Here is a 19,633-nt window from a genome sequence, read left to right on the forward strand (position 1 = left end):
TGAGACTCTTCTATACTTTTCATGGATGATTCACTGATTGTCCGGATTCCAGGTGCAGCAGCTTCGTCCACCGAACAAAGGAACAGCAAAACTTGTGTGGATCAAATGGCTCGGTCATGGAGACTGTGTGCCTGTTATTAACGAGTCGACTCTGGGCTATCATCGTCTCAGCAGCATTCCAGGGAGATCTGGCGCCGCGATACTCGAGATTCATTGTAGAGATATGAGCACAAAATACTCCACAAGGCCAGCTGGTGCATGGAGTAGCTTTCGCAAGCCCTAGATTAGAATAAGGGAGCGCTGTGCAGGACTGGAGATTCGGCATCGAAAAGCTCGACTTGTGGAGGGATCTTCAACCGATTCAGGACCCTTTGGACAGCGACAACGGCCAGCAGTCCAACATCGCAGCTAATCCCAGGGCTCTAAACGAGAGTCGCTCATGGGTGTGGAATGATAGGTGACGGGGCAATGGGAGACAGACAAAGAGACAGGTGCGCCAAACGGCAGGTCCAGTACCTAATCAGACACATCAAGATGCGCGAACCGGGGAATATGCGTGAATGCTCCTCATCTTTTGCACTGGTCTGGAGTCCATCAGTGCCCACCACCTGCTCCCTTCATCAGCTTCTCCGCCCTCTCCACCCACTCCCTCGCCACGCCTTCCAACGCACCACAGTCGTCACTTTTCGCACCCTGTCCAAACATCTCTCCTGCCACGATCCCTTTCACAACTTTCAAACGCTCCTCCAAACTCTCGCCGTTCCCAAGTCCCTCATCCCCATCTCCAGCTTGGTCCGACTCGTGCCCTTCTTGCCGCCGTCGCCGCCGGCCGAGCACACCGGCATTCCGCGTCGACGGTATGCGCATCATCTCCGTTTCTACTTCGTAGCCGACGGCAGCAGTCAAGCGCACGACCCACGCCGTCAGCGAGGCGTAGGCAGAGGGCTGCTTACCATCTTTGCGGGGAAGCGTGCCAGACTTGCCGTCATTGTTGCCGTCATCATTATTGACGGCTGCGGGATTGGAAGCGGCTTTTCCCGACGCCGGCGCGCGAAATTTGGCACCGTTGAAATTGTGGCTGCAGCAGGGGATGGCGAAGAAAGGCGAGGAAGAGAGGGACGCGAGGAGAGGTGTCCAGGGCGTCAACTCGTCGGCGTGGTTGCTGATGATGAAGGTGCCAGCGGCGAAGACGCCGTTGTGGAAGTGTTCAGGCTGTGCGGCTTGACCCCGCCCAACATCGCCGTTGGATGTGGAGTCAAGGTCGAGAGAGGGTGTTTGGTTCGTTGCGTCCGTCGGCAGCATGCGGGTGAAGATCTCAGGCACCAGCACCATCTCCTTGAGCTGTTCTTGGACGGCCGCCGGGAACGTATCCCACGTCTTGCGGCGCCGGGCGTCGAAGCCCCAGCCACGGAACCCCTCGTTGAGCAAGATGTACACAAGAAGCCCGTTTCCGCAGCCAATGTCAACAAACCCAGTAAAGGGAGGCTTGTTCGTCTCCCCTGCTGCTGCTGCTTCTCCCCCACTGACATCATACATAGCCTTCCACACTTCAATTAAGAAACTAGCGATCCCCAAGTCCTCGAATACGTGCTTGCCTGCGGGCGTCTGCTCGACCCATCCTTCAATCAGCCGCTTCGCGTACCGCGCCTTCAGGTCCGTGTACGTGTCTTGGAACGCAGCCTGCGGCACCACGACATCATGATGCACGCGCTTCTTGTAGCCGGCCTTTTGTCCGAGGCTGTGCTTGTTGATGAGCGTGAGCAGGGCGAGCGCCGTGCGCCGCAGCCGAGTGGTTAGCTCGCTCGAGGGAAAGAGGCGGTAATGCAGCGAGAAGGTGCCGGTCGGCGGCGCCGTCGTCGTCGTCGTCGTCGGGGACGAGGCGACCGAGGGGCTGCTGCTGGTGGGAAAGCTGTGCAGAAAGGCGAGGCTCTGCACGGTAGGATGGTAGAAAGGTACATCTTCGGGCTTGCTCGCGTGGGGGAGGTAGACGACGAGGTTCTCCTCCGTCGCCGCGTTGCGCCGCCGGAAGATGTGGCACGTTTGCACGAGCGGGTCGTCGCGCTGGGGGTTCCGCGGAATCATGCGCCGCACGATTGTCTGCTCGAGAGTGTAGCCGGGAACCTGGCATGGCAGCGGGCGGTACTCTGCCTTGATGTGCTGGACGAACTTGCCCTCCGGGTCGTTGAAGCTGTCGTAGAAGATTTCGGCGCGGAAGAGGTACGTGGACGCAATGTCCGGATGCTTGATCAGATTGAGCATCACTTTTTGAAAGTATTCGGGCTCGAAGGAGACGGGCGTCTCTAGCATGGACGTCCATGTTTCGCCTGGCAGAGAAAATGTTGCTGGTCCATTGGATAAGTCGCGTGGGTTGAAGAGTTTGTCGCTTTTTCCCTGCTCCTCGTTGTTTCCTTGCTCTTTCGGTTCGCTCATGCCTTTGATGATCCCTGGTAAGTACAATATGGATGTCCTTTTTCGAAGGTGTTCTCCAATATTGCCGTGTTTTGTTGCTTGGTGTTTGTCATGGATGGTGGCCAATCCTCGCAAGACGTTGGACGGGGCTTCGACAATAGTCGTGGCCGCTTTTTCAACAACTCAGCTCAGCATTATACACCCATCCTTACTTCATCTCTTCTCCAATTCGAGATGACAAGGAGGACTGGAGTGTCGATCCATTTTTGAATTGAAATGTTGTTTGTGAGTCGTATCTACATTGTTCCACTTGGAATTTCTTCGTCTACAGAACAATCTATCGAGTTTTATCGCATAAACTTGTCTGATCCAACACAAGCTCGCTCAAGCGTCGAGCTCCAGGCTCTCCAAAAGCTTGTCAATCTTTCCAAGCAGTACCTGGTAGTTTATGGCATCCTGGGCAAATTCATCGCCCGCAACATCTCCATCCAAGGTGTGAATGTTTCCATCGCCCAGCTGCAGTTTCTCCAAGGCTTCCGTCGGAGGTTGATCCTCTGCATCAGCAGATTTGCTCGTCTTTAGTCTATCCTCTGCTGCATTTATTGCAGCAGACGAAATGTCATTCTCTTCGTCCAGCATTTCCTCAATTCCAGATTCCTCAAACCGCAGTCGAAATCGCTCGGAAAGATAATAACGAATGTCGTCAATCAGCTCGACGGTATCCGTCTCTTGACGCGCTTTGACTCTTGCTGCAGACTCTTTGACCAGTTCCGCAAATTCTTCCTGGTCGATGTAACGCTCAAGGCGATATGCAATGTAGCGTGCGCCGAATTCTTCCAGTCGTTGCACGCGCGTGTCCCAGCCTGCCCTGACAACATCGTAGACGTCGATTTCCTCTTCTTCCTGCGTCAATTCGCCGCGAGGGTTCTCCGACTCGACCACTGACATTGCACCGTTGCCCAGGGTGCTGATGATTTGAGCAGCTCTTACTTTGAGTTTCTCGAGCCAGAGAAGATCAGCAGCAAAGAGGACGTCAATTGCTACTTCAAGAGGGAAATCTGCTCGTTCCGTGTACATGAAAGTAAGGATAATTTCGAGAACTTGTGGTGAGCAGTCAATCGGAATTATTTGCAGGTGCGGTGTCTGCTGTGCTTCGCGGAAAGAAGAAGAGAACATTGTTTGGAAGAATTCCGAGCGAATAAGCATGGCACGGTGCGCCGGGAACAGTACCGATTTGCGTGTATGGCGGGGTCCGACGGGTGATCGCGATATCCGCGTGCTTGGGCCGATTGGAATTCCATTGAGCGGGCCTTCGGTATTCCGTATCGGTAGTGCGTCCGAGTCTGGAGTTGAAGGAGTTGGTGTTTGTTCATCCTCGTCAAAGTCGTCCTCGTCGGCGCGGAGAAGGACGTCGGCAAAGATGCCATTGTTCCGATCCCATTTTACGCTGTCTGCTTTGTCCGTGTCCACGATAATTTTGTGCTTGAGCAGATTGTCTCTGAACCATGCTTCTAATTGATCCCGCCCTTTGTTCAGCTCATCAGTTCGTCGCTGGCGTGCCAGACGCCTGTCTCCGCTCTCCAGGATGTGATCGAAAAGATAGTCCATTTCCAGGATCTTTCCCAGTCGATCCACACCTGCCAGGATGATTTTCTCGTCTTCACCACCACCAAGCTTCGTGTTGTACTCGGCGAAGTACAGGTGCCGAATCACAATTTCCAGTGACTCGGCAGGTATCTTGTCCGAGTCGAATTTGACCGTTTTCATTTCCGGTTTGTCCATGAACTTGTTGGCGAAGTGGAGCGATCGCGCGGACAAGACGAACTTGTGGAGGTCCAGAGCACTATCCCTCGTTATGACGATAATATCTGTCGTCTTGGGAGTGTCCCTTGTCAAAAGAGATGCTATATGAGCTGCGAGTGGCTGCAAAGGGTCGGTCGATTTCGAGTAATCGTAGGATAAGAGGAGGTTGCGTATGCGGTCGTTGAGAGCATTGTACAAACAACGCTCGCCTTGGAATGTGTCGCGTTCGCAAAGAGCTCCAGATTCGAGGAGATGCTGAACGACCTCATAGTGTCCACAGAGGCTGGCCTTTGACATGTAACCATCAGCCACCTGCCTGGGAAGAGACTTTTAGATGCGTTGGAGCTTCTCACCAGAATCAGAGGAGTATAGTCATATTGGTCGCGGGCATTGAGGTTCACACCCTTGGAAATCTGCTCCTGGCAAATCTTCAGGTCACCCCGCCGACAAGCTTCGCAGAGGATGCGGAAGTCCTCGCTCAAGTCAAGCGGAGCGTCTTCCTTGAGCTTCCCGGCCCGGATGGCCTTGTTCTCCTCGTAAAGGGAAGCCTCGAGCTCGTGCTTGGCGACGACCATGTTGACTGGCGACTCAGAGGTGGTGAAGAGCGAGCAAGACGATGGCTAAAGTGGCGTATCGGTGATGCGGCAGTTAGGGCCGATGACATAATCCAAGTGGCAGCAAAAAGCGCCATTGGCAGCGACGGGAGGCGGGGTTCAGCGTCTTGTTCATTTCCAGGCCCGGAGTGGATGCAGCAGGAATCAACGTGGAGAGGCGCCAAAGGCAGACGGCGCGGAAATGCCAAAATGGAATTCCTCGACGTGCTCCATCATGAACAGCGACGTGAGTTCGCTTCTTCAGCCCCGCGGCCCCGGCAGAGAGCACCCACGGCAGACCCTAGCTGCGGCACGTGCCGGTGGAGCCATGACGCATCCGGCCTCCCGCCAAGCACGTGACTGCTTATTTCCCCAGCGACGGGCGTAAACATCAACAGCTGGCTGCCAACAACCACTTTTTCGGTCTCCAACACCGCACAGCTCTACTAACCACGCAGCATGTTTTGATCCCCCACCACATCCCCCCACTGCCGCCTTTTACCCCGACAGCATCTTTGACAATGGCCGACGACGACAAGTACGATGTTCTTGAAAAAATTGGTGCGCTGCCTTTTTCGCTGCTGCGGCGCATCGCAAGCTAACATCCGCACTATAGGCCAGGGCTCCTTTGGCATCATCCGCAAGGTGCGCCGAAAGTCGGACGGCTATGTCAGTATTCCTCGCACCTCCACCACCCTCATCTCGCTGATGCATGGCGACAGGTCCTCTGCAGGAAGGAGATTAGCTACTCGAAAATGTCGGCCAAAGAAAAGGAACAGCTGCAGGCCGAACTATCAATCTTGAAGGAACTTCGTCATCCCAACATCGTCGCCTATATCGACAGAGTCCACCTCAAGTCCTCTCACGACCTACATGTCTACATGGAATACTGTGGCAACGGCGATCTGGGCCAGGTCATCAAGAAGCTCAAGACGAAGCGTCAATACGCCGACGAAGAATTTGTCTGGAGCATCTTCTCCCAAATTGTGTGCGCTCTTTACAGATGCCACTACGGCGACGATCCGCCAGAGGCCGGCAAAAATGTCATGGGTCTGGGCAACGACGCCATTCCCAACAGAGACAAGCAGAAGAACCTCATGATTCTGCACAGAGATCTCAAGCCGGAGAATGGTGAGGTTGCCGGCCCCTGGTTTTGCTAAGGTGCTAATCCTAGAAAGTCTTTCTCGGCGCGGACAACTCGGTCAAGCTTGGTGACTTTGGACTGTCAAAGATCATGCAGTCGCACGATTTTGCCTCGACCTACGTCGGCACCCCTTACTACATGTCTCCAGAAATTTGCATGTCAGAAAAGTATACTTTGTACTCGGACATCTGGGCATTAGGATGCATCATCTACGAACTATGCGCCCAGAGACCTCCCTTTGATGCAAAGACTCATTTTGAGCTCATCCAAAAGATCCGCCGTGGATACTTCGACCCACTGCCGGAAATCTACTCTCCCGAACTGAAAAAGGTCGTTGCAAGCTGTCTCAACGTCCACTCGGGTAAGAGACCAGAGACTGCGCAGTTGCTCAATTTGCCCATTGTCAAATTGATGCGAAAGGAGCAAGAAGTCGTTCAATTGGGCCAACTGTTGAAGAAGGAAAGGGAATTGGTCAAGCACAGAGAGACAGAGTTCAACAAAAAGCTCGAATCGTCTGAGCAAGAGAAGGAGGTGATGCGGTTGGACATTGAAGCTCAGCTCCGCCGCGAGTGGGAACTCAAGGCCCGCTTGGAGATTGACCAGCAAGTCAGCAGGGAGCTGGAGAAACTGCGCAAGACGTTTGAGGTCGAAGTTGAAAAGCAAGTGTCGCAGCAAGTAGACATCCGCATGCATGCATGGAAACTGCAGCAAAATAGCGGCGAAGCCGGGCGATCTTCGACGCCAACGTTCGACGGATCCGAACCTCACAAATCTTGCAGCACCTCGGGCGAGCAGTCCGACTTTCCATCGCAGACCGACATCTCGTCCTACTCTCTGGAATCATCCGGCGCTTCGAAGCCCAAAGCCGAGACGCCAAACAAGCAACGCCCACCACGCCAGGCTTTCCAACGAGCCCACACGACCGCCTTTAATGAAGTGGCAGGCTCGCCAATGGACATCCAAATGGCGGACCCATCTCCCATCTCCCTTGCTGGTCTTTCTCTGAGCCCTCGTCGCAACCAGCAAGCAAACGAGCCCAAGATTCGCCGCAACATCTTCGCCGCCGCTGACAGATGGCAACCCACAAACATGTCTGATCCGGTTTCTCCCACACAATGCCCGGAAAGTCCAACCGCCTCATCAGAAGATGAAATGGAGGACGACAGCATGCCAACATTGCCCTCGCCCACGCGCGCTCGCAGCGTGACAAACCTGCGCAAAATGAATGCAGACAATGACCCATTCAAAGCAATGAACGCAGGAAACGCCGCCCAAAATGCGGCGACCCGGCTCATGCTCGACCGCCGCGCAAACTTCAAGTCTAACATCCTCCCCCAACGTACTCCAACCGCCCCGAATGCCGCCCTTGCCAACCTTCGTGCAGGTGGAACAGCCACCAGTGGCCCATCGCAGCCGCCCGCACGCCCACGCCCAACGAGCACTGTACCCATCGTCGCGACCTCGCCGCAGCGCAAGAAGACCACTCCGCCGGCTGCAGATGGCGTGTTTGATACTGGATTCCGCAGCAAGAAGGGCGCCATTTCCGGTTTGCGCAGAGACGTCCTCGGCAACGCGATTAATGGCCGTACGCTGGTCGAGCTGAACAGCAACAAGGTGAACAAATCCAACAGCGACAATGGCAGTGCCAATGGTCGAGACGCAGCCAGGCGTTCTAGCGGCGAGTCTGGCAGCGAGAACGAAGGCCCGAACGGCCCACCTGGCAGGAAGGGCAGTGAGGGATACATGGAACAGAAGCATGGTGTGGCGAAGTGGAACATGGAGGATCCGAACTGCCCAAGTCCCTTCTTGAGAAAGGGCACCGGTGGCGTCAGGGGTCTGTTTGCCGGCACGGCAGCGTTGAGATGAGCGACTTGAGAGTGCATGAAAGGAGAGTAGCCGGTAAGGAGAGGGGAGGTAACAGCGGGCCAAGCAGCGGTGGGGGTGACGGGACGGACATGCTGCACGAGATTCCTTTGTCTCCTTCCCACACTCCTTTTCTCCCATGCTCTCTCGCTTCTTTTTCCCGGCGCTGAGCCCCCCGTGGCAAGCCGGATCCCCCAACTCCTTCGCTCCTGATTCCCCCCTTTTTCCTTTGTTTACTTTCTGCACCTGTTGCATCATCAAAGCATGAACAAAAGTCATTCATCAGTAACGACACGACCGACAGGTCTGGAACCCTTTGCCCGGGTCCCTCATCCAGCCACCGTCATACCACATGGCAACTACTCTCTTCCTTATTCACCTATTTTCTCTCTTTGCTTTTCGCTGTCTCATACTGTTCTCTCCTATATAACTTGTTTCCTCTGCCCGACGCCGGTCCATCTGCCCCTTCTCGACTCGCTCTCTGAGAAGGAGATGAAGGTGGCATCATTGGTGGCGCGGGCAGCACCAGTAGCACTTTTTTTTTTCGTTCTGGCAGCAGTCCTACTACACTGCATTCGATTTGGCTTCGGTTTCGATCCTCTCTCATTCGTAAGGCGCAGCGGCGTTCGTTCAGTTGGATACAGACTGGACTGGACTGGACTGGGACTTGGACAACTGGATTGGATGGCATGGGACTGGATTGGAAAGGCAGTAGTGTGGATATGGTCATGCCTTTTGCCTCTTTTACGCCCAAATCATCACTTTAAACCAATTTGCTCTGCGCGTTCTTGTGTTTGACTTTGTGGTGCTTCTTGTTTGTTCCGCCCGATTCTCGGATTCGTGGAAGCATTTGTGGTGCGCTGCTTTGCTTTGCACCCCCGATCTCTCCCCTTTGTTTACCTCCTCTACTTTTCCCCTTTCCTATTTGTCACGGGAGAGCGGCGCGAGTGAGCCAGGTGGGAGGTGCTCTGGGGTTCGAGTCGAGTCGACACTGGCGAACAGGACACCAGTCCGTCAGGCAGGCAGAAAGTTGAGAAGAGTCTCCGAAAGAGAGGAAGAGACTGGCATTTGTCGTTGGGCAGCCGCCGGCATCAAGGGTTGGGTGCTCTGTTGGTCTTCGTGACGTCAGGAGCGCGTCCTAGCCGTCCTTCCATTTCTCTCGTAATCTGATTCAATCCATCATTGCAAACCTGCTTTGTTCTGCTTCTTTGCACCTGCCGGGCTTGAGCGATAAGCCTCATCATCATATTTTTCAATCCTACTTGTTCGCGAATTTGCCTTTCAACTCGTCTGCCAGTGATTGACTACCTTGTCGATGGCGTTAAGATCTGCTTGTCCTTGAAGACTGGGCTGATGCGTTTATCATTTCTTGGATGTTTGCACTGTTGGTGTATCTAAACCGAATAGCATTGTCCACGCATGTGTATATTTATGTGGATGGACAGCGGCTTGATAGCCTGAAATATGTTGTCGACTCTCTTATTGACATTTCGTCTTTCTGCTTGCACCTGCTCTCTTCGTGGGAGTCAAATGTGAAAAGACAAGATCCTCAAATGCATCATGGCTTATCCAAGAAAGTGGAAAGTGATGTCCGTAGCCGACCATGCCCGTCCTACCCGAAAAAGCCATTCACCCTGTAACGCCAACGCTTTTTATGCTGCCTGTGCTCTCCACATTAATGCCATAGCTGCATCCATCGGTCGTAGTGCTTCTGCGCGTACTTCTCCTTTGCCCGTAAACCCGTCCCAACAACCCCCAGGCCACAGCCCATTATTCACCAAGGCCGAGGAAATCAGTCCTCAAGATCAAGTCAACCCATGCCCAAATTCGCCAGTACAAGCTAGAATTGTCCCAGTCGAAGGACCCGTCTTCTTTCCGCGGCACTTCATTGCCAATAACTTCCGTGCCTCCGCTCAGGAACATGCCAATGATGGGCCAACTGCCGAATGTTTGCTGCCACCAGTTGCCAACGGGAAGAAGAGCCTGTTCGGGAGGCAGAAGCACGGCGCGTTTCGCACCGCGGATCCTCAGAGGTGGAGGCTCAAAGGCCGTCGCTAGTTGAGGATACTCGACTTGGCCGTTTGGCTGAGTGCTCTGCTGCATCGCTGTAGGATCGGCGGCAATTGTAGTAGAAGCAGGTGGGATGGGGTTCATGGAGGACCTGTGTGGAACGCGACGGCGCGCAGTGGGAACGCCTGCCGTGGCAGTGGCCGAAGAAGCGGTCTCAGAGCTTGCGGTGGGTGAGCCGCCAGACGGACCGCGAATAGTTGTACTCGAGTGAGAGGGCGACGCGTTGATACCGTTGAGCGTGACACGTGAAGCAGGTATCGCTTCGTCGTTGGCGGGTCCAGTGCCACGGTATAGCTCAGCGTACACGGCGTGGCCGTGGATAATGTGGGGAGAATAATGACACGCGCGATCAGCGGCTTCCGGAGAATCGAAGGTGACCTTGATCCAGTGGTCCCCGCCACAATAGGTGTTCTTCTTTTTAAGCGCCGCTGGAGTGAGCTTGCGCTGTACAGCTGCTGCGCGGCTTGAGCTCAGAGTGAGGTTGTACTTGGAAGTTGGAGGACAACGTTCGTAGTCTTCGTAAACGATGCCCTCAGAGATGCGCTCATAGAACTCAATCGCTGCCCATTGTGTGTCGCCGCCAAATCCGTACAATATGACCTCTGTTGGTTCTGCTGCTACTGTGGACTGACTCGTGGGAAGAGCGGGCGCGGCGGCGGTCTGCGCGGAGGACTGTGTTGGCGCGGTTTGCTGAACGGAATCTTGGGTTTTCGCGGCAGGCGCTTTGAGATGGTTGAAGATGTCGTCGATGGCCTTGAAGTTGTCGACGCGTGCTTGGTCTTCCTTGCGAGCGGGAGTGCCTGTAGTCTTACTTCGCGAAAAGTTGCGACGCCGTGTTGACCTGCCAAACGGTCCTCTCTCTTCGACGTGGCGTCGCGGACCTGATGGGTCGTTACTGAAGTCAGAAAAGTCGTCAGTAAGAGATTCTATAGATGAGCTTCTTGAGCTTTGGCTCATGCCGCAGGTAGACTGGACTCTGTAGAAGAAGACGTACTCTGCGTATTCATAGCCCCAAGGCAATTGGCGGCCTGCAGCGTCGAAGGCGCGTTCCGCCTCTGGAACTGCATGGACCTGCATGCCGCCACGAAACGTATTCATCGTGTCCGGCTCGTCTCGTTGGAAAAATGGGATGTATGGACCAGAAAGAGCGGGAAGGTCGCGGGAAAGAAGTCTGCGCGGTGGATGGCTTGCGATGTTTACAGAGGCCCTGGTCGGCCTGGCACCGCCACTGGAAAAACGTACGCCCGAGCCGAGGCTCTCGATGCCCAAGCGCTGAGGCTCGAGATGAATGGCCATCCCTGGCGGTGGATTTGCAATTGGCGGTTGGCAGTTTCTTGGGCAACTGGAAAACAGTCGTCGGATTATGCTCCTGTTGAGACGCGGTTGCCTGCAGCTCAACGCGATTGCGGTACCTTTCAACCGGGTGGCCCGTTTTGGCGGAAGGTTGCATTGGGTCAAGCCGGCGGCGGTTTGGCCTTGAACGCATATCTCTGATACGCATCAAAAGCATGGCAAGAGTTCTTGGATAAATGCTCAATTCATTATACGAAATCAAGACTACATAAGGCATGTCTTGAACGAGGCATTTGGGCCACCCCGGTCATCTGAGCACCCAGACCCTGACGTTTCCTGACCACTCAACAGGCCCAGGAATCTGAACGTATCATTCCATTCAGACTCTTGAGCCCCGGTAGACAAGGGTGAGCTTGACTACCCAGTCCGCACGTCCACCAGTCTAACGACCAGAGCGTGCGGAGGCAGAGGCTCGGAGTAGACATCCAAGTCTTCGAAATCTACAAAACTATTGACATGGTCAGCGATAGTTCGACAACTGAGCCAAAGTAAAGTGTAAGGTAGTTGTGTTCTCAGTGATCTTGGTGTAAAAGAATCATACCCGAAGGTCAAATACTATCTAGGCGTGATAAAGTTTTAATCATCGAACGGAGGGGAAGGTGCAAAGAAGAAATTTCGCATACCTCACCAAAACTGCTGGACGAGCCAGCGAACGGTGCGAAGAGACAATCGCTTCGAGAGCGTTGCCGGATGTCGCTACTACTACAGCACAAGTCAGCGAAAGTTCGCAAAGTGCGTGAGGCGCAACGAGTTGCCAAAGGGTGTGAGGGATCAGAATATGTAAGAATTGAATATCATGGCTCCAAAGCCGTTGAGAGGCGCCGGCGAGCGCCTCCGGTCTTTGAAGTCAATCGCAAATTATAACATCATGTAGATGCAAAGAAGGGAGAGGCGGAGTTTCGTACCTTCATGTTGTTGGCAGGTGTGTTGTCGCGACAGTCGAGGTCGATGTAGGAGAAAAAGTTGGGCGAAGTTGTTTCGGTCGGCGGAAAGATATGTCGGCGGGCGGTTCGCTAGCGCGACGCGCTAACGAAGGATTAGGCATAGCGTCATTCGGCGAAGCGAGACCACACTCAGAGGGAGAATCCCACGCGGAGCATTCAAGCGACGACGACTTGACACGACCTCAACTAACGACAGAAACCCCGACCCCGTAGCACAGTACGTCCGCTCCATCCACGACGCTGCTCTGAATCAGCAAGCTCGCTACACCTCCAAGAACCGCAAACTCACACCACCTCGCCAGGCACATCAATCGCAATGGGTGACGCAGAGGTCAAGGCATCGCAGTGGAGACTCGTCGAGGTCGGCCGTGTTGTGCTCTTCGCAACCGGCCAGTACGAGGGCAAGCTTGCCACGATCGTTGAGATCATCGACCACAAGCGCGTATGTTGAACCTCCGTCCACACGCCGCGGCGGCAACACCAGCAGGAATCGCGAACTCACTATCAACAGGTCCTCGTCCACGGCCCCGCCTCCACCGAGGACAAGTCCGTCCCTCGCCACGCTGTCGCTCTTTCCCACCTGTCCCTCACCCCGATCGTCATCCCCAAGCTTCCCCGTGCTGCTGGCAACGGTGTCGTCCGCAAGGCCTGGGAGGCCGCTGAGGTCGAGAAGAAGTTCTCCGAGAGCGCGTGGGCCAAGAACAAGGACAGAATCGCCAAGCGCCGGGCGCTCAACGACTTCGAGCGCTTCAAGGTCATGAGGCTGAGGAAGCAGGTGTGTGAACCCCCCGGATTCTTATGGCGGGAAACAACGCGACTTGATGTGCAGAGAGTTGGAGGCTATCTTAGCCGCTGGTTTTTGGAAACATTTGGCGCGCGGGGTTTACGTTTGGAAAATGCTAACGGATGCTTTGCAGGCTCGCTACGAGGTCCAGAAGAACTTCGCCAAGGTTCGCGCTGCCGCCAAGGCTTAAGAGGGTCATTCTGCTGTTGGGGGTTTCTTACGGACGGGTCGCTTACGGCATACCATGGAGAAGGTCTTGCTTTGAACATGGCCGGATTGACGGCAATTTCTCCACCAGAGAATCCTATGGACACGATTCAAAAATTCATGTACCAATGGTTCTCAAAATCCATCAAATCGGAAACAAGGGCGTTTTGAGGGATCGCGAAATGGTGCCATGCTCAAAAGTGCAGTTTGCAAGGTTGTTATGGTTCCTGGCCAGACTCACTCAATACCCACTATCCCGCCGCGTTCCTCTGCTTCGCTCGCAAAACCTCCGGCTCTTCATGCGCACTTTCCAGAGATCAACTGCGGTTGTGGACCCTGAGACTAAGTCCCAAATACGCCAACTTGCAGCGTCACAGACGTCATTCCCGAATTACCAAAAGATATCGAGAAGTCCTGGTGTTGCCCGCCTCTGGTCATCCTGCTTCTCATCCTTTGTTTTAATGTTTATTCTCTCTTACTTACAATCGCGGGAGTAGTCCGAGTGCATGCATCATAACCTGTTCTTACCGCTGAACACCTGATGGATCCCCAGCTTTCCCACATTGGAGTCATGCCTTTCTCAGTGCAAGTTACGTGCTCTCATTGGCCCACGCCGTATCCGGTTGTGGTAGCTGCTACAGGATCCAATAATATATGTGCCCATCTCCCGCTCCTCCTGCTACACGAAGCCCTCGTTTAATGAAACCTACATCTTGTAGCATGAAAGGGAAACGTACGTTGTGCTCGCCTGGGTCTCCACGTTCGTGCATGGGCCTGTGCGGAGGATGCATTTTAATATGCTGCTGCAAATACTACATCTATCCTAACAGAGTAGGACACAACCGGCACGGCAGGGAGCACTCAGACTAGTGGAATGCTTCAATTCACTCTTTCCCAGTATCTGCTGGAAATGCGAATTCTGGAATATAGCAGTGCTTCCGTCGTCCCTAATGCGTGAGGAATAGTCACGGCATGGACGACTAAAATTTAAATCTAAAGGCCTGTCATATTTTACTTGTGCATATACGCTTGCATCTTGCAACTGTACTCTGATCCATCCATCCGTCTTTAACGGACTGTCTTCGAGCGGTGCGCGTCTGGTGCATGTAGCTAGTGAGGGGGTTCCTTGCTTAGTCGGTGTTTTACCATGTTGCGCTGGGCAGTGCGAGACAGCGAGGATAAAAGATAACAACATTTCTGCATTTATTTTTTCACTATGAGGTGAATTATTTATTGCAATGTAGTCGAGCGTGCAATGCGGCAGGCATTTGAATGTGGTGCTGAGAGTTGAGGCTCATACCATCCAACGCCGGCTCGCTTGCGCAGGACCGCGCACAGATTTCGAAAACCGCCCGCAGCTGTCAACCCACGTTCTGGTGACGCCGCGACATCCACAGCTCCACCGTCCACACCACACACGCCAAAATGTCCAACCCCCGCGTCGAAGAGCTCCCCGACGAGCCCGAGAAGAAGACCAGCCCCGAGGTCGCCGACGATGACTCCAGCTCCGAGTCTGGCGATGAGGTTGCCGGTGACGCCAGCATCCCCGCGGGCGCCCAGGTCACCGTCCACTCGCGCAACGAGAAGAAGGCTCGCAAGGCCATCGCGAAGCTCGGCCTGAAGCACATTGAGGGAATCACCCGCGTTACTCTGAGGAGGCCCAAGAACGTGAGTCTGGAACAGCGGAGCAAGGAAGCTATGGGCGCAGTCGGCAAACAGCCTTGGAGGACAAGCTGGGATGAATTGATTCATCTGCGAGCCAGTCTTGCGCTCCATTGACTTCCCCGCTCCTGCGTATTTTCAATGAGGGAACCTGAGCAATTTCTGACCGGGTTTCGTAGATCCTCTTCGTCATCAACAACCCTGACGTCTACAAGTCGCCTAACAGCAACACCTGGATGTAAGCTTTGTTCTTTGGCTACCTGCTTTACACGTCACTGATTCAAATGTAGCATCTTCGGTGAGGCCAAGATTGAGGACCTGAACGCCGCTGCCCAGGCTTCCGCCGCTCAGCAGCTCGCTCAGGCCGAGGCCGCCGAGAGCCACGAGGGTCACGACCACGGCAAGGGCAAGGCTCCCGCTGTCGACGACAAGAAGGAGGAGGAAGAGGATGACGGCGAGGAGGTCGACGAGTCTGGCGTCGAGGCCAAGGACATTGAGCTTGTGATGGCGCAGGCCAGCGTGTCGAGGAAGAAGGCCGTCAAGGCCCTCAAGGAGAACGACAACGACATTGTCAACTCCATCATGGCCCTCAGCATATAAGTGCGGCCGCACTTGGCTTGAGGTCGTGAGCCAGTACTCCTCGTGCGTGGATTCGGACGGAGGACGGGTCGGCATGCACATGTAAAAGATTCCTAGGAGGACATGAGGCAAAAGACTGGTGCCAGGACCATTGCTTTCACGGCGCCATGACACAATTCAAAAGAATCCTTCCCGTTAATCTGACACCCTGGACCGGAGTTGCTCCAATCCCTGTGTTGATGCTGTCGATAATGCCTTTCCTGACTTTTTTGCCGCCTTTGACAAGGTCAATTGGTGATACTGGAGTCGTTGTCATACTCGTGAATGCAAAGTACTGCGCTATACCAGAGAGTTTAACTTGTCTAACGTGCCAGAGCTTGCGTTAGTGGTTCCGGTTCTGCCAACATTTGCGTCACGTGGTTATCTCGGATGCTGGCCCGAGCGTTTGTGAGAGCTTCAACGCAGGGCCGACTTCACCAAGCAGTTTCCGCCCATCTCCACTCCATTTACAGCCCCAACCATCACAATGTCCGTCGGAGTACGTCAAATCCCTTCTCGACTCCCGCCCGATCCCATCCCGATAGGTGGAGGCGGAGGATTCTCCAAGTGGCCCCAGCATTGGTTCACGAGCAGCACCGGCTGACCCTCCTCTCTTTCCAGCGCAGCGCTTCCCTCAAGATTGACTGGACCCGCCTGGGTGCCCAGCTCGGCCTGCGCGGCAACACGGCCAACTCGCTCGTGGCCTTCAAGAAGCGCAACGACGACGCCCGCCGCAAGCTGCAAGCCCTCGGCGAGCAGCCCCAACAGGTCGACTTCGCCTACTACCGCTCCGTCCTCAAGAATACGGCAATTGTCGACCAGATCGAGAAGGACTTCAAGGCCTTCAAGCCCGCTACGTACGATGTGAACAGGCAGGTCAAGGCCATTGAGGCCTTCGAGGCGCAGGCCGTCAAGAGCGCGGAGGAGACCAAGGGCAAGGTCGAGGAGGAGCTCAAGTCCCTGCAAAAGACTCTCCAGAACATTGAGGAGGCCAGGCCTTTCGAGGACCTCACCGTCGTACGTCCAGCCTGTGTCGCGGGGCAAAACATGGTTTTGGAGGGGTTGGTATCGAACGTGTTGGCTAATGACGCTCTGCTCTCCAGGACGAGGTTGCTGCCGCCCGCCCCGACGTCGACAAGCGCACCGAGCAGCTCGTTGGCAAGGGCAAGTGGGACGTCCCTGGTTACAAGGTCTGGCTTCCTATCCTCTTTCCGAGCAACCTCAGACCCGCTAACGTCATTGCAGGAGAAATTCGGCGACCTTTCCGTGCTCTAAATGCTTTCATCACGCTCTTCAAGCATTTTTGGCCTGGCGGGATAATACCATTGTGAATAGGCCTTTCGGTTATCCACGCGTCAAAATAGATAGCAATCTAGATATTTTGACAAGTTCAACCCGTCTGTCGAGAAGCCTTGTCGTTCTCGCTTCCCCGCAATCGGCGTCGGTAGAATGCGGACATGGTAGGAATGCACGCCTCACGCGATCAGGAATTACAGTGATCTCAACCAGGGCTCGAATCGCTAGGTATGTGTGAAATTCCAGATTAAACGGTAATGCATTATGGCTGGCAAACAAGCCATTGCAGAGTATTTATTTTGGCAGCTTCATGCTCGCCGATATCGCAGTATGCCAGGAGTCAACATTAAACTCGGAGTACTACACCAAGGAGCTTTCACTACGCCTCAAGTTATCTCAAATCGGGGACCGTCGTCGTCGGAGCCCGTTTCACTGCTGCTTCTTCTGCCCTCTGCATTATCACTCCTCGGCCCGCTTCGTTTTCGACTCGGACTGCCGTTCTTTTTCCCGGATTCCAATTCTCTTGCTCCACTCTCTCTTTCGTCTCGTATCAACTCTTCCTCTTCCCCTTCTTGCCAGTGTCCCAGCTCGTTGTACTCTGCATCCATGCGGTGCATGAGCTCCTCGCCCGGCAGCAGAATACTGCGGTCAATCGCGAGCGGCAGACCTCGGTGCCGCCCGCGCAACATGACGGACATGAGGACCAGCTTGCTGCCGGTCTGAAAAGCGCCGCTCAGACTGTAATCGTCGTATGGCACACCTGTGCTCAACCCGACGGTGCCGTATGCGCTGGTGACCTCGAACAGGATCGCGAACTGGTTGAAGCCAGGCTGAGAGCTCATGAGCTTCCCCCTCTCGATGATGCTGATTAGGAACCATGCGAAGATCTGGAACCACATGTCGTATGCGAGCTGGCGGCGCAGATGGCGAGCGAGTCCGCCGCGCCCAGACGTCTCCCGCTTGTCGATTCCCAAACTGCGCTCCTCGTACGTGTTCGTCTGCCGTAGCGCCATGACGATCGGGAAGTTGGACACATACATGGCGATGAGGTATGCGATGAGAAGAGCAGGAGCGAGAGACGACATGAGGATGATGTACGAGCCAGATGTGCGTAGACCGAGCGCCTGGAAGAGACCGCATATGGTGCGAGTGCCCGCGGGGATCGAGTTCACCGCTGGAATGCCGAGGTTGAGCAGCTCAAACAAGATCCACATGGTAATGTCGATAATGAATTGGATCGCGAGCAAATACCAAGTCTCGCGTGCGGGGAAGAGGTAGATGAAGCATCGGCGAGGATGGTGGAGCAGGAAAAGAAACGTCTGCCGAAGACGCGAGTTCAGGGGTACCACCTTGGACAGCAGCCAGATGGAGAAGCGCAGAAAGATGGGGAAGTGCGTGTTGCCAGCGACGGTGACGACTCCAGTTACGATGAGGACATAGTAGTAAGTCTGGAAGGGAATGAAGTTTGAGTTGAGAACGTTCATGCCGCCATTCGCAAAGCTCGTCACGGCTGCAAAGAACCCCCACCATCCAGGTTCGAGATCTCCTGGCTGAGAGTTTTTGAGAATGTCTTGGACGGATCGCCGATAGGCGTATGGAACGAGGAACAGTATACCGAGGGCATACCAGAAGACCTGATACACCACCAAGAGCCACAAGAGCGCGACCAAGGCACGATACTCGACGCCTCCAAGCTCTTCTCTCTCGTGCTCCTTTAGGTTTCGGAAGCGGCCTCGCTCATCCACATCGGGGTCGAAGGAGATGTACGAGCGATCTTGGGTCTTCCATTCACGCTTCAATTTTCGAAACGGATAGTGGAAAAGGCGCTCTGCAACTTGGGTCTCCCATGGCCACGGGAACGCCCCCCATCCGGCCGAATGGTGGAAATGCCGCTGGCTTTCGTCCTTCTTTTGAGCTCCTTGAATCTGAGGACGGTTCTGGTCTTTTGGAGGGCGTCGAACATTCTGGGGGCGTCTGTTTCTGACTTGGTTCCTGGCGTCTCGAGTCGCGGATTCCTCTTGCTCCAGGTCCTCCACTACCCTGCGGAATGATTTGGAGTTTTGCACGATGTCTGCAAGCTTTCGACAGAAGTAGTGCCGTCGTATCACGACCACGAAAAATGATACAAAGGGGATGTTGCCGATGATCAGCAATATGCAGAGAACGGCTTGTTGGAACCCCGTGAGCGAGCCCAGATTGACCGTATTGAGGCCTGGGGAGAGCGTCAACTTTTCTGCTGTTCGATGGGATTGAGAGACATACCAGTGGTTGTCATGGCGGAGCAGCACAGGTAGAGAGCATCAATGTACCTCAGTTGTGACCCATTGATCTGATGCGGGTCGTTTGCCAGTCCTTCGCCATATACGATCAAGGAACTGATGAAAATAACAACGACAAAATAGGACATGTGAAGACGGTAGAAGTTGACGTGAAAGATTTCATCTTTGACATAGTGCCAAAAATGCTGCTTTGGTCCATGACCATGGCTGTGGTCGTTCTGTGGTGGTTCCGGCATTCTGAGGTACGTCCGAGTCGACGGCATATTCGTCAACGCAACAGTAGCGCGCAGCCCTGGTTGTTGGACAACATCGAAGAAGCTTCCTTTGCAAGACCTTAAGCCTCGCAAATCATGCTGATCAAGTGTCCGGGGGTGAAGACACGATGATCTTACGCCGAAAGTGATTCCCCGGTGGGAGCCCGAGAGGTGACCAGGGGGAGCAGGCCGCGTACGAGGGTGACATCACTCGACAACCTTGCCCAAAAGGGGAAAGCGCGCATATCAATCCGGTTTGCCAACCACCTTTCTTTATCGTCCAGGTATCAACTTCTTGGTCCCTGAGCGGGAAGCCTCACGCAACGCTGACAAATGCTTGCCGGATATCCGTGG

The 19,633-nt window shown here is 54.4% G+C and overlaps 9 protein-coding genes across 9 annotated transcripts; 5 read left to right on the top strand and 4 right to left on the bottom strand.

The window, feature by feature from the left end:
- Positions 1 to 541: 541 nt before the first annotated feature.
- Positions 542 to 2,573, bottom strand: J3D65DRAFT_590857 (uncharacterized protein). The gene is made up of 2 exons (XM_066797793.1): positions 1,012 to 2,573; positions 542 to 978 (listed from the first exon to the last, which is right to left on the bottom strand). The coding sequence occupies exons 1-2, from the start codon at positions 2,428 to 2,430 to the stop codon at positions 595 to 597; spliced, it is 1,803 nt and encodes a 600-aa protein (XP_066654658.1). The 5' UTR covers positions 2,431 to 2,573; the 3' UTR covers positions 542 to 594.
- Positions 2,574 to 2,687: 114 nt separating this feature from the next.
- Positions 2,688 to 5,063, bottom strand: J3D65DRAFT_627901 (uncharacterized protein). Its single transcript, XM_066800579.1, has 2 exons — positions 4,566 to 5,063; positions 2,688 to 4,500 (listed from the first exon to the last, which is right to left on the bottom strand). The coding sequence occupies exons 1-2, from the start codon at positions 4,785 to 4,787 to the stop codon at positions 2,794 to 2,796; spliced, it is 1,929 nt and encodes a 642-aa protein (XP_066654659.1). The 5' UTR covers positions 4,788 to 5,063; the 3' UTR covers positions 2,688 to 2,793.
- A 122-nt stretch (positions 5,064 to 5,185) lies between these two features.
- J3D65DRAFT_410016 (kinase-like domain-containing protein) lies at positions 5,186 to 7,946 on the top strand. Its single transcript, XM_066796002.1, has 4 exons — positions 5,186 to 5,366; positions 5,422 to 5,474; positions 5,528 to 5,936; positions 5,984 to 7,946. The coding sequence occupies exons 1-4, from the start codon at positions 5,327 to 5,329 to the stop codon at positions 7,813 to 7,815; spliced, it is 2,334 nt and encodes a 777-aa protein (XP_066654660.1). The 5' UTR covers positions 5,186 to 5,326; the 3' UTR covers positions 7,816 to 7,946.
- On the top strand, positions 7,947 to 8,757 carry J3D65DRAFT_410017 (uncharacterized protein). Its single transcript, XM_066796003.1, has one exon. The coding sequence runs from the start codon at positions 8,077 to 8,079 to the stop codon at positions 8,608 to 8,610; it is 534 nt and encodes a 177-aa protein (XP_066654661.1). The 5' UTR covers positions 7,947 to 8,076; the 3' UTR covers positions 8,611 to 8,757.
- An 825-nt stretch (positions 8,758 to 9,582) lies between these two features.
- Positions 9,583 to 10,959, bottom strand: J3D65DRAFT_554987 (uncharacterized protein; the record flags this gene model as incomplete). The annotated part of the gene is made up of 2 exons (XM_066797207.1): positions 9,583 to 10,777; positions 10,877 to 10,959. The coding sequence occupies 2 exons, from the start codon at positions 10,957 to 10,959 to the stop codon at positions 9,583 to 9,585; spliced, it is 1,278 nt and encodes a 425-aa protein (XP_066654662.1).
- Positions 10,960 to 12,354: 1,395 nt separating this feature from the next.
- On the top strand, positions 12,355 to 13,493 carry J3D65DRAFT_410118 (60S ribosomal protein eL14). Its single transcript, XM_066796004.1, has 4 exons — positions 12,355 to 12,400; positions 12,482 to 12,621; positions 12,691 to 12,954; positions 13,097 to 13,493. The coding sequence occupies exons 2-4, from the start codon at positions 12,496 to 12,498 to the stop codon at positions 13,151 to 13,153; spliced, it is 447 nt and encodes a 148-aa protein (XP_066654663.1). The 5' UTR covers positions 12,355 to 12,400; positions 12,482 to 12,495; the 3' UTR covers positions 13,154 to 13,493.
- Positions 13,494 to 14,534: 1,041 nt separating this feature from the next.
- J3D65DRAFT_627916 (putative nascent polypeptide-associated complex subunit) lies at positions 14,535 to 15,740 on the top strand. The gene is made up of 3 exons (XM_066800580.1): positions 14,535 to 14,838; positions 15,012 to 15,070; positions 15,123 to 15,740. Exons 1-3 carry the CDS (start codon positions 14,596 to 14,598, stop codon positions 15,430 to 15,432), a joined length of 612 nt encoding a protein of 203 aa, XP_066654664.1. The 5' UTR covers positions 14,535 to 14,595; the 3' UTR covers positions 15,433 to 15,740.
- A 159-nt stretch (positions 15,741 to 15,899) lies between these two features.
- On the top strand, positions 15,900 to 16,963 carry J3D65DRAFT_627919 (ATP synthase D chain, mitochondrial). Its single transcript, XM_066800581.1, has 4 exons — positions 15,900 to 15,949; positions 16,072 to 16,467; positions 16,554 to 16,640; positions 16,696 to 16,963. The coding sequence occupies exons 1-4, from the start codon at positions 15,938 to 15,940 to the stop codon at positions 16,723 to 16,725; spliced, it is 525 nt and encodes a 174-aa protein (XP_066654665.1). The 5' UTR covers positions 15,900 to 15,937; the 3' UTR covers positions 16,726 to 16,963.
- On the bottom strand, positions 16,964 to 19,436 carry J3D65DRAFT_590878 (potassium transport protein 1). Its single transcript, XM_066797794.1, has 2 exons — positions 19,009 to 19,436; positions 16,964 to 18,958 (listed from the first exon to the last, which is right to left on the bottom strand). The coding sequence occupies exons 1-2, from the start codon at positions 19,286 to 19,288 to the stop codon at positions 17,133 to 17,135; spliced, it is 2,106 nt and encodes a 701-aa protein (XP_066654666.1). The 5' UTR covers positions 19,289 to 19,436; the 3' UTR covers positions 16,964 to 17,132.
- Positions 19,437 to 19,633: the final 197 nt, after the last annotated feature.

This window comes from Phyllosticta citribraziliensis, assembly GCF_038025025.1.
Source record: "Phyllosticta citribraziliensis strain CPC 17464 chromosome Unknown J3D65scaffold_7, whole genome shotgun sequence".
NCBI classification, from domain to species: domain Eukaryota; kingdom Fungi; phylum Ascomycota; class Dothideomycetes; order Botryosphaeriales; family Phyllostictaceae; genus Phyllosticta; species Phyllosticta citribraziliensis.